The 16,453-nt window shown below is 39.6% G+C and overlaps 1 protein-coding gene across 4 annotated transcripts in view; it reads right to left on the bottom strand.

Moving 5' to 3' along the window:
* PCDH15 (protocadherin related 15) overlaps positions 1 to 16,453 on the bottom strand; it is a gene marked incomplete at both ends in the record, with an annotated part of 369,409 nt that overhangs the window by 139,599 nt on the left and 213,357 nt on the right. For all 4 annotated transcript variants that reach the window (XM_082486051.1, XM_082486048.1, XM_082486050.1 and 1 more), the window contains one exon: positions 5,985 to 6,113. In XM_082486051.1, coding sequence (XP_082342177.1) covers positions 5,985 to 6,113 — 129 coding nt within the window. The remainder of the gene's footprint in view (positions 1 to 5,984; positions 6,114 to 16,453) is intronic.

Below are 16,453 nucleotides of genomic sequence, written 5' to 3'. Positions count from 1 at the left end.
AATCAGGGGCTAACAAAACCCATACGGGCTCGGCAAGAAGCAAGAATAAAAGCTCTTGTAACAGGACTCGAGCACATCCATGCCCTACTGGAAATACTTGCCCCTCCGCACGTCTTGTCTGACACGAAACTATGAAAGTCATTGTGTCATCAGCATCTCTAGATGAGGATCTTAAGAGAGACAGCGCTGAAAACTTGACTGTAGACCTCTCTAACCTACCACATAGACAACTTAATGAGCATGCAAGGAAATGAAACCACAGAGGTCCTATCAAAATGACCTCGCGATGATCCAATTGCTTATGACAAACTCCATGGAAGTCACAGAAATGATCACAAACAGAAGTTCAGTAATAAGTTTAATAGCTATTTTGCACTGGTAAGTTGCACCTCATTCCTACACACAGAGATACAGTGGTAGTTCTACACTAAATGGTAACAGATACATTATCGATACAGATGCACACATTGCAACCAAGTCAACAGCCTGAGTTTCCTCTAGTTGTGATCCATCTGCCATGTTACAATTCCCCAATTTTAAATTCTGATTATTCTTTATGGATTCAAAAATCCTAGCTGCTCGTATTGCTTTACATATATTAGATGAATTCAAAATATGTTGTTAGGTAATGCATTATGCAGTGAGCAGCAGTCATGGTCTCACTCTGGGTATTTAAGATTTACTCTTCCCCAAAGGCTTAGTTCCTTTCCCTTATAGACTGTCTTCTCCTGCCAATAAATCTCCTTTTTTTTCTGGTCATGTCCTTTTTCCTCCACCTCTAATTTTCCTATAAGTTGTCTAAAGGTACAGGAGACGTGAGAATTTGATTTCAGAAGCTGGTGTTTTAAATACAGGTAAGGTGTAATCTACAGCGCAGGTTGTAGGAAATCGTCCCCTGTTCTACGAGCCTCCACGCAGAAAACATGACAATCGTGATTTAGGTAAAGCGAGATTACTTTCTAGACTTTTAACAACAAAATATTTTCATGTAATACCTCATCAGCATTTGAAGCAGTTTTCCTGTATACAGAAACACAGAATCATGTAGTTGCAAAGGATGTCCAGAGGTCATTTAGTCAAACACAATAAGCCTTAATGACATCTGTGAAATTTCAACTGGGCTTTAAATCATGAGACTTGCAGGGTTTACCACCTTAGGAATTTAAATGAAAGTAGAAGCTTGTAAGAATTCACTGACATTCACAGACAGAAAGCTCTGTTTGGAAACCGGCATCATAATTAAATTTCATTAGTGTTCAAAAGTGAGAGTTTGCTTCTTTACACAAAGAATTTAAAACACTTCTATACCATTAAACATCTAGAATCGGTAGACTGGTGCCATACAGGTTGTCTCTGCCTCACCTGTCTTATAGTTTTGCCTTGCTTTGTTCTGTAGTGGACAGATGCTATTGGATGTGTACCACAGGCAGGAATTTACATTTGTTATGTAAACAAAAAAGAAAAATATTTCCATTGTACAGTAAAATCTAAAAAAGTTCTCCAAAGCTCGCTTTTCCAATAGGTAGAATGGCTTCATTGTAAAGAGCAACTTACTTTAAGCATTTCTTGCCTCGTGTAAAAAAAGAAGCAGATGACAGAGGTATTACACACTGTTTGCAAACCATTTTCAATATCGGAGCTTATTTATACTGTCTCCATTTTAGGGAAGATCTAAGGTCGAGTGACACTGGAACATCAGATTAGGGCTTGGTTTGTCCACTACTGTGTAATTCTTTATCTGTATTTTCCTTCTCATTTCCTTTCATGTCCTTATCTCCCCTTGACACCAACATGTTCATGTTGGAGATTTCAAACGGCCCTGATGTGACACAAAAATACACCTACAATAAACAAACAATGTGTGTGCGTGAAAGAATTGGGGTAAATATAAGAACAGATGAATAAAAACTTCAGTCGAGTGATTCGTTTCCTCTCCTGGGCCCCATCAGGTCAACAGCTTCTTATTTAACCACAGACTGCATTTTTAAAGTCTGTAACAAACTACTCGGGACTGCCTTCGGCGAAACAAAAAATGTGAACCTTTTGCAGATTTTGCAGTCGATACATTGATCTCCACCTAAATTTCACTCCACTTCTTTACCTGCTACGCACCTGGTGTTGATAAACACTGCACTGTGCAATGCAAACCTTTCAGATGCCCTGCCTTCAGCAGGACCTCGGCTGGTTTAGACTGCAACAGACAATAAGGCGCCTGAATTTCATTTTCAAGTTCCCCATTTGAAGCTTTTTATTCCTTATTGGTCCTTTGTAAAGAACTTCATTCAGCAATTCTCCCTCTGTCTTGCTGGGGGATCCCCATGATCAGACATGAAAGAACAGCAGGGAATCCAATACACCTCCGACTGCCCCAATTTAGACAACACTGTGTAAAATAAAAGGGATTTGAAATACATCTGCTACTCTTTCAGCCTTATCCTTTCTAGCTTTTGTTCTTTTAATCTTCAGTGTGCTCCTCAAATCCCCACAGGCAGCACTCCTATGCCGGTGCCTTCGGGAACTCCAGCTGGCAGACAAAGAGCTATCGGAGTGGCGGAGAGTGAGCGCACTTCAGAGTGTGACTACTGCCTCCCTGTCCCTAACAAGCTCCCCCCACCCCCTCTTTTGACAGAAATCTTTCATCTCCTTGGGAAAAAAAATTCCCAAACGTTACCTAAGCCCTTATGGGAATCCCTTTTTAAGTCCAACTTTCCCACTCAAAACAAAGGAGAGCACAGAAATCCCTTGTCTGTGGCAGGAGTTACTCATGGAAGTGTTTGACCTAATTGTTTTATACCCCAAAATTGCCTAGAACCTTACCTGTATTAGGGGAGGGGGAACAAAAGAAGGGTGTGAATGTGATTTATCACTTGTTTAGAATGGATGAGCGGACAAAAGACATGAAGTTTTGCAGTCTCAGGAGAGGAAAGAAAGATAAAGCCCATATAGAAAGTCAAGAATAGGGAAAACATTTCAACAGCTGTTGACATATTATCTAGGCTATTTCTAACATTTTAATACAGGTACTGATAAATTTGTTACAGCTTTACCTTTCTACTTATGACATCATAGAATATACCTCCAGACTTACCAGAATCATTATCATGTCAACTGGCAATTGTAAAAAAATAAAAAATAAAAATAATAGGAATAATAGCTAATAATCAAACCATATAATAATTGATTTTGGTGGACCTTGGATCTTGCATGAATAAAGTAACGGATTTCACTATAAAATACATTCAGATAGTGAGCCAATTAGAAACAAAATAAATTTGGTTTGGAGGGACCTCTGGAGGTCGTTTGGTCAATCCTTCAGCATCCGTATCACTGCTCACGCCTTATTTCTTTAAACAGCCTACAACTTTATCATCTTCTACTGTGGGTAGTGCTTTCCTCTCCCAGACTGTCACTGGACGCAGGCAGCTGATGATCCTGATACCAAACCTTACCAGCATAAAAAAAAAAATCTAAGACACCGAAGTACTTGGGCACCGAAGTAGTTGAGCACCTTTTCCTTACCCTTCGTCACCAGGTCCTCTCCCTCAATGAGTAGCAGGGCCCATATCTTCTTGGGTCTCACGATAAAAACCTCTTGCTATATTTTTCCCGAAGCCAATATTCAAAAGGGAAAGGGACTCTAAAAAAGCTGTTTTTTCATTCTTTTTTTTTTAAATCATCTATATCACTGCTTACTCTGGTGGATTTCAGGTTTCTGTTGGAAATGAATATAGTAAAAGACATTCTGAAAAGCAGGCTAGCCAGTCAGTGGCTTAATTCTCGGTAGTGAAAACACACTTCTTTTACCAGGCTATTTTCTGCTAAAATCGGCCCTTATATTTTAACCACGTTACAGCTTCTATACAAAATGTATTCCCACAGAAACCTCTCTCATACCTACTGTGGTTCTAATGCACTGTGAAGCACAATGACACACCAAAAGCTATTTCACTTTTTAAGCAAGAATATCCTCAAACAACAGAGATTACTGAAATTAGGATGATGAACATTTCAGTGTATCTCACTGAAGCCAGAAAAAAACCCCAAATGCCCACTCTTTTCTATGCTATCTATTTTCATTCATGAATATGAAACAGTAGAAGCTATATGCAGTATTTGTGCTATAACAAGAAAGCTTTTTCCATCCAGAGACTGGGAATCAGGACTGGTGATAAACACGACAATAAATGATATAACCAGTTTTGTCTTTCCACAACTAGGATTAAGCTATCACAAGGCTTCATTAAATTTCATTTTCATTTCAACACAATTTAGAAATTATACTGATTTATAAGATAGAGAGGGGTTCTGATGCAATAACTTGTTTTATTTTATAGTTCCATCTAAGCTAAAGATAGACCCAATCTAGTGCTTGAAAATATTATTGCACCTTGAGGGCACCCAGCAAAACACAAAATGGATTTTAAAGATATTTGGTACTGATTTGAAATATCATGTCCGTACATTTTAGGATGCAAAATGAAAAATGACCGTAAAAAAATGAACACAATGACAAAACCCAAAGCAATAACTTATCAATTTATGGAAACTGATTTAATTGCTGGGATCCTAATTTCTATATGTCCAAGGCTTCAAAGCAGCCTTTGACACAGTTGATATTTCAGTCTAGCATAACAAAATTAAGCTTTAGGAAAACTGTAATCTTCATCAACGCTGACAAAAGTTATTTCCCTTGAAAATTACACCTGAGCTTGGACAGCTTCAGAGCAGTACCCACCTTTAACGCTACCAGGTTACACAGCCAGCAGAGCATAGGCATATGTAGAACCACTTCAGTATAAGTGCAAATGAAACTGCACTGAAGCAGCCTACAAAACGCAAAGTATAACTTGAAGGAAATCAAACTTCGTGAATAAGTAATGAAATCGGAAGGAAATACAAACCCATCTCAAAAAAGTATTTTTTCAATTTATAAATACCAGAAAAGGGCTGAAGCTCACTCAAAAAGAACATAAAAATATCAAGAAAGGTGATAGACAAGAAACACCGACGGACGTCTTAATAATACAAATCTGGAAAGAAACATGGTTATTATGGTTATATGCTACCCAGTATGGTCCCCATGCCACCCAAAACGTCCTATTCTTTTGAAGGTACTGCTAACACGGCAGTTGAGGAGCTCCCATTTTCTACTGATACAGTTTGCTACTGGAAAGAAAGGCAGATTTTTGACCTAAATTCCTGAAAAAACCCTGCTTCCAAATTCATCTTTTACTTACAGCTCGTACTGCATCCAACCTTTGTGCTAACTCACCACTGCAGGAAATATGAAACAACATATTAAACTACCAGTTCAATAAAACCCAACTCATCCTTTCTTCTTTCACCTGATGTTAGGAAAAACTGACTTTGCCAAAAAAAAAAAAGTGATGTATGTTTCAAGTGATTGAATCTGCATTCAGCAGTCCAGAAGACCCATATATGTTGTAAAAATTTACACAGCTTCAAATCACTCAAATTAACAACACCCCAAGCACAATCGATTTTTATGACAGGTAATCAATTATTTCCATCAAAAGTTTGACTGGTTGTCCCCTTAAATGGCCTTAAAATTTTCTATATGTATGACAATTTTTATACAGATCTGTCACTTGTTCAGCACGTTAAAAAAATGTTTTAAAAGAAATCAGTAAGAATATAAAAACATGGCAATAATGTAACATTGTAAATTTGTTATAAGCAAGCTTTTACGGTGGTGTATCTTCAAAGACAATTTTTTAATGGGCTATTTTTAAATGAAAAAGCCTTTTCAGCTATTAAGAATAGAGAAGAAGAAAATAAATTCTCTATTCTGAGGTCCAAAAGATGACTTTGTTAACATAAACTGACAAAAGAGAGCTTGCACGTAAACCTAGGACATTTTTTGATGTGAGTTTGTTCAAGGTACATTTTGTGCTCTTTCCCAATAGTCTGGACAGTTTTGGTAATAAAATAAACAATTTAACTCTGCGCAGTTAGTAACTTACCCTTACTTGACCAACAAAAGCATTGGCTTCCTCTTCCTGTACAGACAGGTTTTTAGGTAGAAACATATCAAAAACTGGTCCGTTGTCATTTACATCCGTCACCACTATATTAACAGTAGCAGTTGAGGTCTACAGAGAAAGATAACATTATGAATAAATTGCCTTTATTTTACGATTTCACAGATGACAACTGATCAGCAACCTTACTGCTACGTATCAGACCCATCCAGTACAGAATCACAGGTAAACAGATGATCAGGTTTTTTGGGCATGTTTTCATGAAACAGGAAGCATTATTAATTTGAAGAGCATATTTGTATATTTCTTTTCTTCTAAGACACAACAGGCTTCAGACTGAATAACGTATTAGAGATGCACAAAGGACATCAGATATCTTTTTTCTTACACAGCATTTTAAGGATTTAAGGATCTTTCATTCTAAGCGGGGAAAAAAAGAGCTAGAAATACCAACATTTGCCAGAACTATACATGTGGAAAGAAATTACTGCTTTTACTAATCAAAACATGCTATTGTGATGATTAGCTTAAATGATTAGTCAGCCTCTTAGCTGGCACAGTCATGCTACCACAGCTCCATGGCGAGCTCAGGAGGCCTCAGCTCGGAGATCTCTCTATCATCCTTCACCCACATCACGCTGACGTGCTGTTAAGCATTAGCACATCAACTTTAACACAGAGTCACCTAGTGGGAATAGCGTAATTAACTATATTTAATACACACAAAATTTCAACAAAACACGCTTGTGCTCCCTACTGAAATTTTCTATCCAAATCAAGGCAATTGGAGAGTGAAATACTTTGTTTGCAGCCTTTACAGCTGGAGTTAGACCCCTTTTCACCGGCCCTATATACTGAGTGTTTCAGACACAAACCACCACGACATTGTATTTAATACAGTATTGCAATTAACACATTATTATATTTTAAACCAATTCAACAAATGCTAACACCTTTGCTATTAGAGATACTTTTACTCCATAAATTCAAATCCAGCATAGCAGCAAGTACCGTTGCGAATTGTAACGTCAGGTTTATTACAGTTTAAGATCATAATGGAAACAGATACATCAGCTAACGCTGGCTGCTTCGTGCCATTAGTTACTTCAGGATACGCCTAAGCATTGGCATCTCTTAACATCTTTGTTTCTCAAGTTTAACAGTTTTGCAGCAAGGTGAAATACCTCAGTTTGAGCCCCATGAATTTAAACACTGTGGCAAGAGCAACAAACCCGTGCCTTTGTTTTATACCCTATAAATACAACAACGGAAGAGCTGAGGCTAATAGTGCAAGTTTCTGTGGCCGGTGACACGGGTTGCAAAGTGAAGGAATGAACAGTACTCTGTATCCACCAGGTCGAAGAGAAGCACTACTGGGCAAAAAACACAGTAAGGAATAAAATCAAACACAGTGTATTAAATCAACCGTATCTGGACGCCTTCTGATACTGAGCTACTTTGCGTCAAGCTACGTTGGGGGAAATCCATATGACATTACAGTCACAGCAATTACACAGCGCAGACGTAACCCCGGAAAAGTCCTTTGCTTTAGGCGCAAGACTAACCAACCTGTTAGGCAGTGGCACCTCACAGGTTGCACAGCGAAGCCTGTAACCATCCTCCCTTAAAAAAAACAACAAAAAAGTCCAAACGTATTCTGTATCTTTGGGTGTCTTTTTCCAAAACACCTTCTGGTGCGGTACCTCCCATGTAACAAACCTCAAGCAGATTTACACATTTCACAGGTCCTTGCATTAACCGCCCACAACAACTGCAGAATATCCTCTAATTTTTATTAAGGTGGCAAGCTCCTCGTATCTGCCACACAGGAAAAGCACTTGCAAAGGGCAACTAATGTACTCAAAACCTACTCACTATCTTAATAGCATTTGGTCATGCTTTCATTGCTCCGTCGCCAGTTCAATCTGATAACTTACTCTCTGCAGGAGAGATCCTGTAACAGGTCAATCTCCTTCACCTTCCAAATCCTCAGGCTTGGCAAGCGGCCCAGTCACCGTTACCGGAGCCAGCCACCTCTTTTCACAGCTCTGCACGTGGCTTGTGTGTTTGCACAGCGTCCCGCATACTCGCTGGGGCGCTACCCGTGCTAGCAGGCTTCCTTAGCGATCCCCCTTGATACCGGCACAAAAAAGAGCAGATCCCAAACGCACCCCCAAGTAGCATAAATAATATCCGTGCACAATACAGCTCTTCAGAGCGAGTTTTTCTACAGTTTTTGTATGGATGCAAATGCAGAAAAGGGATCGGTTCCACTATAAGCACCATACAGTAACTACTTAATACTTAAAAAGTAACAAATACAGAATATCTTCAAAGAGATGCGTTCAGGCTGGCTTCTTATATTTGCTTATGCTCAGTTATTTGCTAATTGTTTCTGAAACTGCCATTGTCACACTCAACTTATACAAGGGAAATGTACTTTATAATTTATGCATCACTGTCAACACAAAACACGCTCCAGAACGTTGGCTGTGATGACATGCAACGCATACTGAATGTAAATCAATCTTCCGAAGCTAACTTGATTCTACAGAACACAGAGTAATAAAAACTCTTAGATTTAATAAACTGCGAGAAATATGGCATAAAACCCATTGGCTTAAGACAGTGAGTACTTCTCATTTTGAAAAATATTTCCATTCAAGAGAATTTTAATGGGATGTGCCTGACAATCTGCAGCATGTTTACTTCTGACGCCATTGAATCAATCCACAGCAACTCTCCAAAGAGCCGCCAAAACCCAGCTTTGAATCCAATAACTTCTGAATCAAGTGCTGAAAGTAAAATTACTGTGTGAATTACTTTTGTCCATAAGTGCATGCCAATGGGGAGGGGCTCACATACTTATGTTAAATAAACATAGCAAGACGTTATGAGGAACTCTTATGAGCACTTCTCCTAAATGACAGTTTTTCTAAACCTGAGCAACTCTGCGCCGGAAGCGTGCTATTAACAACATGACCCGGCAGCAATACTTTTATGTCTTGAACAAAAAAGGGAACTTTTCTTCCCTTCAAGCCTTCTTGAAACCCATCACTATAATAATATTAGAAATACAGAGCTAACTGAAATACCGGAATAAGTCTAGAAGGGGTCATTTGAAGAAGTACCAAAGGAGACTCAGGTTGCACCTAAAAGGAGACAGTGGAGGCAGCAGGGAAGGCTGAGCTCTACTTAACACAACCTGGATTTTAAGATGAATTTTAAGACACCAAATCGGGGGTAACAGTCAATACGCTGGAGGGCAAGGGCTGCCATTCAGAAGAACCTCAGCCAGCTGAGAAATGGGCCAACTGGAACGCTGTGAAATTCAGCAAGGAGAAATGCCCAGTCCTGCCCCTGGGAAGAACGAGCCCCTCGCAGGTAAAGCTCTGCGGGAAAGGCCTGTGAGCGTTGGCAAACAGCGAGCGGAGCAGGAGAAGCTGCGTGCCCTGGCAGCAATGCAGGCCAGAAGCTCAGGAGCTATATGGACAGGGGACCAGCCTGGAGATCCAAGGACGGGATCGTCCCCTCTGCTCAGCCCTCAGAAGACCCCACCTAAATACTTAGAGTCAGGAGAGAAAATGAGTGTAAACTGAAACGAGAGGTTCAGACTGGACATAAGCAATAGCTTCTCCTCATGAGGACAAAAAATGAGAGCATTCAGCACAATGAAGCGCAAGTGTTTACTGTACAACGTGCTCTAGCTTGTCTTCACACTGTAGGCAGGTACTGGGAACCTGCTCTCAGCACACCCTGGATAACAACGTGAAGAATCAAGTTTTTAATGCCTTTTTGTCAGTCGATAGGAGCTACCTGACAAAAGCAGCAAATCAACTACCAATCTGGCTTGTGCATACGAAGGGTGAAAGCTTTCTTGCCTTATTCTATAGGTTGTTCTGTAACGTAAGGTAGAAATTGTCATTGATGCTGAGGGATTCCAGGTCAGACTAAAACCCCAGACTAAAAAGAATTGGAAAAAATTGAAGAGTTTTTGCTTGGCTTAGTTTTGCAAGAAAAAAAAGAAAGTTTGTGCAGATTTTATGAGAAGGGAGAGGGAGGTAGGAGAAGAGACATTTGGAATTCTTTCCCAACTCTTCTGTTATCTAAGAATTTTAGTATTTTTCAAATTGATGGTAATACTTTTGTTCACCTTAAGCATCCTACCTTACCTGCCATCCAACATAGTCACACAAGATAGCGCTCCACTTGTTAGAGTCTCAAGTCATACTTAAACTTCCACTTAGGAATTTAAAAAAGCAATATTTTTGCGAAGGAATAGTATTTTATTGAGATGCCAAACAGGACAATTCTTTTGTAAAATTGAGTTTTTTGCTGTTCCTAAACTTTCAAGGGTACTAAAATAAGATTCGGTAATAAGACCAACATTTCAAATATACCCTCATTTTTGTATTAGTCCCTATTTTAGCAAACTATCAAAAGCGGATGCATTCGGTGGCAGGATCACCAAGGGAAGCACTCATAACAAGCTCTGGGTTGGCAGCAATGCCCCCGTGTTCACTTCCTTTAAGTCGGCAACAACAAACTCTGCAACTGAGAAAGAACATCCCACTGATGGAGCAATGCCAACCTTTTATATGAAGTGGTAGTCAGTTGGCTACCTTTCTTTCTTTGAGATGCAATTAATGTCAGAAACTGCTTTAATCAAAGATTATTAAATAAAAATCAACATTTTTATATCCCCATTAGATGGCTCCAAAGATTTGCTTAAGCTCTCCGCAAGCCACAGCTGAAGACCAACGTGCTGTTCTGAAACAGCCTTTATTAGACAACTAGAATAAATTACAGTGGCTTATTCACAACTGCAGCACAGAGCAGTATTGGTAATATCATGATCATCTGTCCTGTGGATAATGTAAAAAGTCACCAGCGACACTAAAATCACATTGACTAAATAATCATCGCTTAGAAGTTATGTTCAAGGCTAGCCATAACCTCTTTTCAGTCTGTCACCGGAACAGAAAACAAGCAAGCAAGCAGACTATGGGTCATACCCTTTCTTACAGCAGCCAAGGAACTATTTGGCACGCTAATCAACAGGCGAGAAGGACCGCAGGTAGTGAATGCATGCTTTGAGGATAAAAAGTGCACTGCGGAGAGGATGAAAGTAAACACACAGAGAAAGGCTCGCTGTATTTTGTATGAAGCTCAGTTTCTTGTACTATTAGAGAAGCCTCTCATTTCTTACTACCATTTTCAACTGCAGGTAGCAGCGGCTGCCGGAGATCACTCCCGCTGCCACGTAAACGGCACGTCATTTTCTATGTCACTAGCTTAAATTCCTCCGCCAAGGAAACCTCCATCACACACACACAGAGGTGGTGATGCTTTTAACTTTGTCACAACCCATCACATCAAAATTTTTAAGTCAGCAATGAAAAGCATGAGGAGCTACAAATGTAATCCCTGCCTTTGACCGCAAAAGTTATATTTAATGTCAAGTTCTGATTGGGTGCCCGTTTACTTCTGCAAAGCCAGCTTTCTCGTCTTGTTAGTGTGTGTACGGGGAGATAGCTGTAATTCACATCTCATAGCCTCAAGATTCAATTTCTCTTCGTTCATCAGTTCTCATACTTCAAGTGCCGTAACATATATCTGGAACCTATGCCGCAGCTCCCTACAAACATTACTGTCCTCTTTCTTTGGCTCTTCAAAGCAGATTTTTCCTTGCAAAGCTTGCAGAAAACAAATTGACAAAAATCAGTTGCAGATATAATCTTTTAATTCTCCCACTTGATTGTACATGTGCTATTTTTTTCATTACATACTTCAGAATGAAAGCAAATAGTATCACAAATTTCTTAAGGAATTATGAAAAGTTGGAGTGTTTTGTAGAGAATCCTAAAAGAGACTGTAAAACAGCCCTCTCTAATGAAACAGAGCTGCTGTTTTGCTAAAGCTCTTGACATATGTTTAATTACCAATGAAAGTATTTAAACAAACTTGAGTGGTTCCCCAAAGAGAGAGACCTAATTCACAACTGGTTTTGTGTATCAATGGAATGAATACTCCTCATGCAAATACCAAGATAATACAGTAAGGATACCTAAAAAACTGCCCTGGCTCTTTTAAAACTAGGCACTTCTACAAAAGATTTGTCAAGTATGGTTTGGAAATGAGCGTTGAGGCTATTACTGGAAATTCACGCAGGGAAAAAAGTAATACAGCCTCATATCAGGCATTTCCTATTTATTACCGAAGCTAACCGTGTTTACTTCTCTTTTATAATAAACGTAAGTCAAACAAAAGATCAGCAGCTGCAATTTATAGCTTTCTTAGGGCCACTAAAATAGTTCTTACATATATAATTCTTCCCGAAGCAATAAATGTAACATTTTACATTGCCTCCACAAATATCTTTTGTCCTAAGTATTCCAGGCCCTGACAAATGTTACGGATGATAAATTTGAAGGAAATTTCACTCGTGACTTATTTTATTTGTAGCCTGCCATTTAAATTGAAGTTGAGAATTGATGAGAGCATTCTATGCCTTGGAGAGGAAACATTCTTAGCTCTGATGTCAAGCTAGTTTATTAATTTAGACAAACTCTAAGACAAACGCTATCATCTCTAGATATAAGTAGTTTGCAAATAATAAGATCTGAGGCAAAGCCCAAGGCCTTATCTGATCAAAAAAGAAACTGTAAATAATGCTTCTGATCTACGTATCAGGACTTATCTATATTCAGTTCAAGAAAGCTACACTTAAATTATGATATCCAAAATAATAGCGATACTTTACCAAACAGGGGAAACAGCTGCTCAGATCTTAAAATACTGGGAGTGATAAGGACCAGAATAAAATACACACGTACTGTGTAACAGGTAAATTGCCGTGCTGTCCAAGTGCAGCGCTCCAGGAGAGTGACAGCCTGAAGAGTGTTGTTGCTAATGGGAAACTAATAACAATCGGTAAAGGAGGATGACAGTCAAGCGCCAAAGTCAGAAAATTGATGGGTAAATGCGCACAACTGGTTATGGCCTTGGTCACTAACCTTTTTGAATGCACAGAAGCTGCATAACCACATCAAATAACGTCCACCGTGCCAGGGGGAAGGGGGACCATGCTATTCTTTTCCAGTCTGCTCCTATCAGCAAGGCTGCACGCCTCAGGGATTCTCAGACCTTGTTTCCTTCCAGTGTAGGGCACGAGAACTTTAATGCGGTATCTATTGCCTCTCTACACCTCTCCAAGTTATAAAGCAGAAATGGCCAGCTGGACTGCAAAGAAATTTAGGAGAGAGAAGAGACCAAGGCTGAAGAGAAAGACAAGGCTGGAGCTTGTCAATAATTACGCTAATGAAAAAAAGATCAGAAAAAGCCTGGGGAGGAGATAAAGAGAAAAGCTGTCCCTCGAGGAAACCCTCCAAAACTAAAACCTCACACATCCAAACAGAAAATAAAAACGATGAGAACTTCAGTGGGAAAGGAAAAGAAAATTGTGTATGTTCAAGAAATGTCCTTGACAAACTCATGGGACTGGCAGGACAGGTTCTCCACTCTTACACCAGTCACCGGCCGCTTAACAGCCAGGGCTACAACCCGGCGTGTCTATTTGGGGAAGAGTATTGATCTGCTGTTCAAGCAGCAGAAAAGCATCTCAATATCACAGGAATGAAACATCGCTGTTTCTACAGGAGCAACCAGCAGCAGCTGGTAGCTTATATCCCAAGCTATATAGCTCAGGCTAAACAACCCAAATTTAGAGCATACTGTGTGCCACACATCACCTACCATATTTGGAGGCTAATGTACAAAGCAGGCTACGTTTGTCATGACGCCTGGCAGGGACAAAGCTGTGGAAAAATGGGTCTACGTCTAAACTAAAAGCTCAGGATTCAATGTCTTACTCAGAAATGGATAAACCTGTGGCATCTCTACCAATGTCTTTACAGCATAAACCAAACCTGAGAATTTCAAAACAGGTGAGGAACATGGGCTGCCAGAGCCTTCAGCTGTCACTCTCCTAACATTCTTGCACAGGTTATCTATTTACTTAGGACCGGAGACTTCACTGCTCTCATAAAAGGAACAGAGGTTTCTGCTGACCTGCAAGATCTGTCCAAAAGGCACGTTCGGCTACAGAGGGGTTCAAGGCAGGGAGCTTTAAGAGGTGTGTCTGCTCTCGAGCTCTCTTTGCTGGCTGAAAAACAGTCTGCCCAATTCACACTTTCCAGTCTAACTAGAATTCACAACCTTGGTATTTACTTTCATGACTGCAGTATTACTGAATATACACAATAGCATCATGTATACTCAGTGTTACACTATACGTTACTGTTATTGTGAACTCTGCTGCAAGATCTATTTTAACATAGTTCTACTTAAGCTTATTTATTTTGGGATACAAAATGCTTCAATAATCCTTGGTGCAGAACTGTTTCTCACCTTAAAATAATTAAAGTCATCTTTCAAAACGGAATTACAATCTACTCAAAATCTTTGATTGAAAACTGTGAGGAATCTCTTTCTTTATGAGGATTACTTAAATCACCCCTTCCCTGTTATAGCATTTCAAATCAAAGCCTTTACGGGGAATATTATCCATGCGACGCAAGCAGACAAGATGCACGAACACTGGAAGTTTGGGAGTGTCCTAAAGCTTGTCCTAATAAAAGAGTTGATGTGCAGAGAAAAGCCTTCTCTCACAGAAGAGGCAATCTGGACAGACAAATTCTTCTCTTGCAAACCAATTTACAGATCAGCTGAATGTTTTAAGGCTTTCTCATATGAAATACATAACTTGTCAGGAAAATAGTAATAGGCAGTGTTCCTCTTTAGTTACAGTTTGTATTGTTGAAAAGATTGAAATTATTTGGGGAGTTCTTTAGAGGAGGAAGTACAAAATCATTTATCTGTTTATATTGTTCCTTTTCATATATTTAAGAACTATTCCTTCCCACTGCACCAGGAGATCAAAATAAATGTGCTACATTAAGGCAGTATTAAAGTTCCACAGTATGAACACATTCCATTGATTTTATTTTTTTTGGCAATCTTGTTTCACCGATTACAAAAAGGTCAGTTAAGTAGAAGCTTTTTCCAATACAAGCCTTTTTGTAAACAAAATCTCTGTTCAGTGAGTATTCACTGAAAGAGGCATGCACGGTTAATCTTGACAGATAATGGGACTGATGTGGAGCAGATACAGGTAATATTTACAGGAGTAACAGAAAATTTACTGTAATTAATTAATTCTCTGTATGCTATTCAGGTAGTAAATCTTTGTCTGTATTACCTTGATCTAGTGCGACCTGTTTGCTCTAAAGAAGGTAATTAATTCAAGTGTCATAGGAGATAGATGCTCTAAATTATTAGTGATCTTCTAAGATGACTGAAATAGCCAAGTCTAACTTACACGATGAAACGCAGTGCCCTGAAATAAGGCTACTTACTCAGTGGATGAATACCCTCTGGAAGTGTTGGTCTGCTCTGACCAGGGACGAGACAGTGAGGAGGAACGTGGCATGGTACCTGTGTCTACACAAAGCACACCCATCATGGCCCCTGGGACAGAGAGACTATTAGGCAGCCCTGCTCTGACACATCTTTGTCTAGGATCAAGAACATGGCAGCATTTATTCTACTTTCATTGACAGCCTACGGCAATTATTTAACTAGATTATAAGGTGAGCAAACACTAGTTTTCAACTGTTGGTCCTTCTGAAGGGATTGTTGTGGAAGGGAGAGAGACTACCACGACCTTCTACAAACGCCATACTTCTGCATATCGTAGCCAGGAAGACGGTTTTCAGAGTTTCTAAATTCTAAGCTCCATGGATTTAAGCTCCTGTACCGAGTACATTGCAAACCCACAAACATTTTAGCCACACTTAAAAGTTAAACATTGCAGTGTCTCACTTTTATGCATCTGATATCAGAGTGTCGAATCCAGTGCTGGGTACCCCAAACCATGTATAGGAAGCATAAAAAAAAAAAAAAAAAAAAGACACAGAATGTCTTAAAAAATGCCAATTCAATCTCTGCATTTGGCACCCAGCTGCTCTGGGCCAGCCCAGACCACCAGGAAAACAGTCCTCTCTCAGATGCTTTTCTAAGGGTCACCTGATGGTGCCTCTGTCTTCTCAGGAAACATGTCCCCAAACCAGTTTTGGGGTCTGCAACGCTAAAATTATTTTGAACTTTTTCATGAAGTGTTCGTTGTAGAAGAAACGGGCACAGTCTGAGATCAACAGGCACAATCTTGGATTTGTGGCTTTCAGAGAAGCACTCCCAGAGTGAGGTCGCTTATGATCTTTCCTATCCAGCAAATCTCAGACTGAACAGCAGAACTTCAAAAGAGCAGATGGACAACAGCTATTTCTGGACTTCCCAAGTAATTCAGTGGTTAAAAAACAGTCTGGGAAAAGAGGCTAAGTAAACCTGGGGTCGTCTAAGACATACAAGAGAGTACGAACCCCCATCGGTAT

The sequence above is a fragment of the Vanellus vanellus genome (genome assembly GCF_965231255.1).
Source record: "Vanellus vanellus genome assembly, chromosome: 7".
NCBI classification, from domain to species: domain Eukaryota; kingdom Metazoa; phylum Chordata; class Aves; order Charadriiformes; family Charadriidae; genus Vanellus; species Vanellus vanellus.
This window is presented reverse-complemented; position numbering and strand designations above follow the sequence as displayed.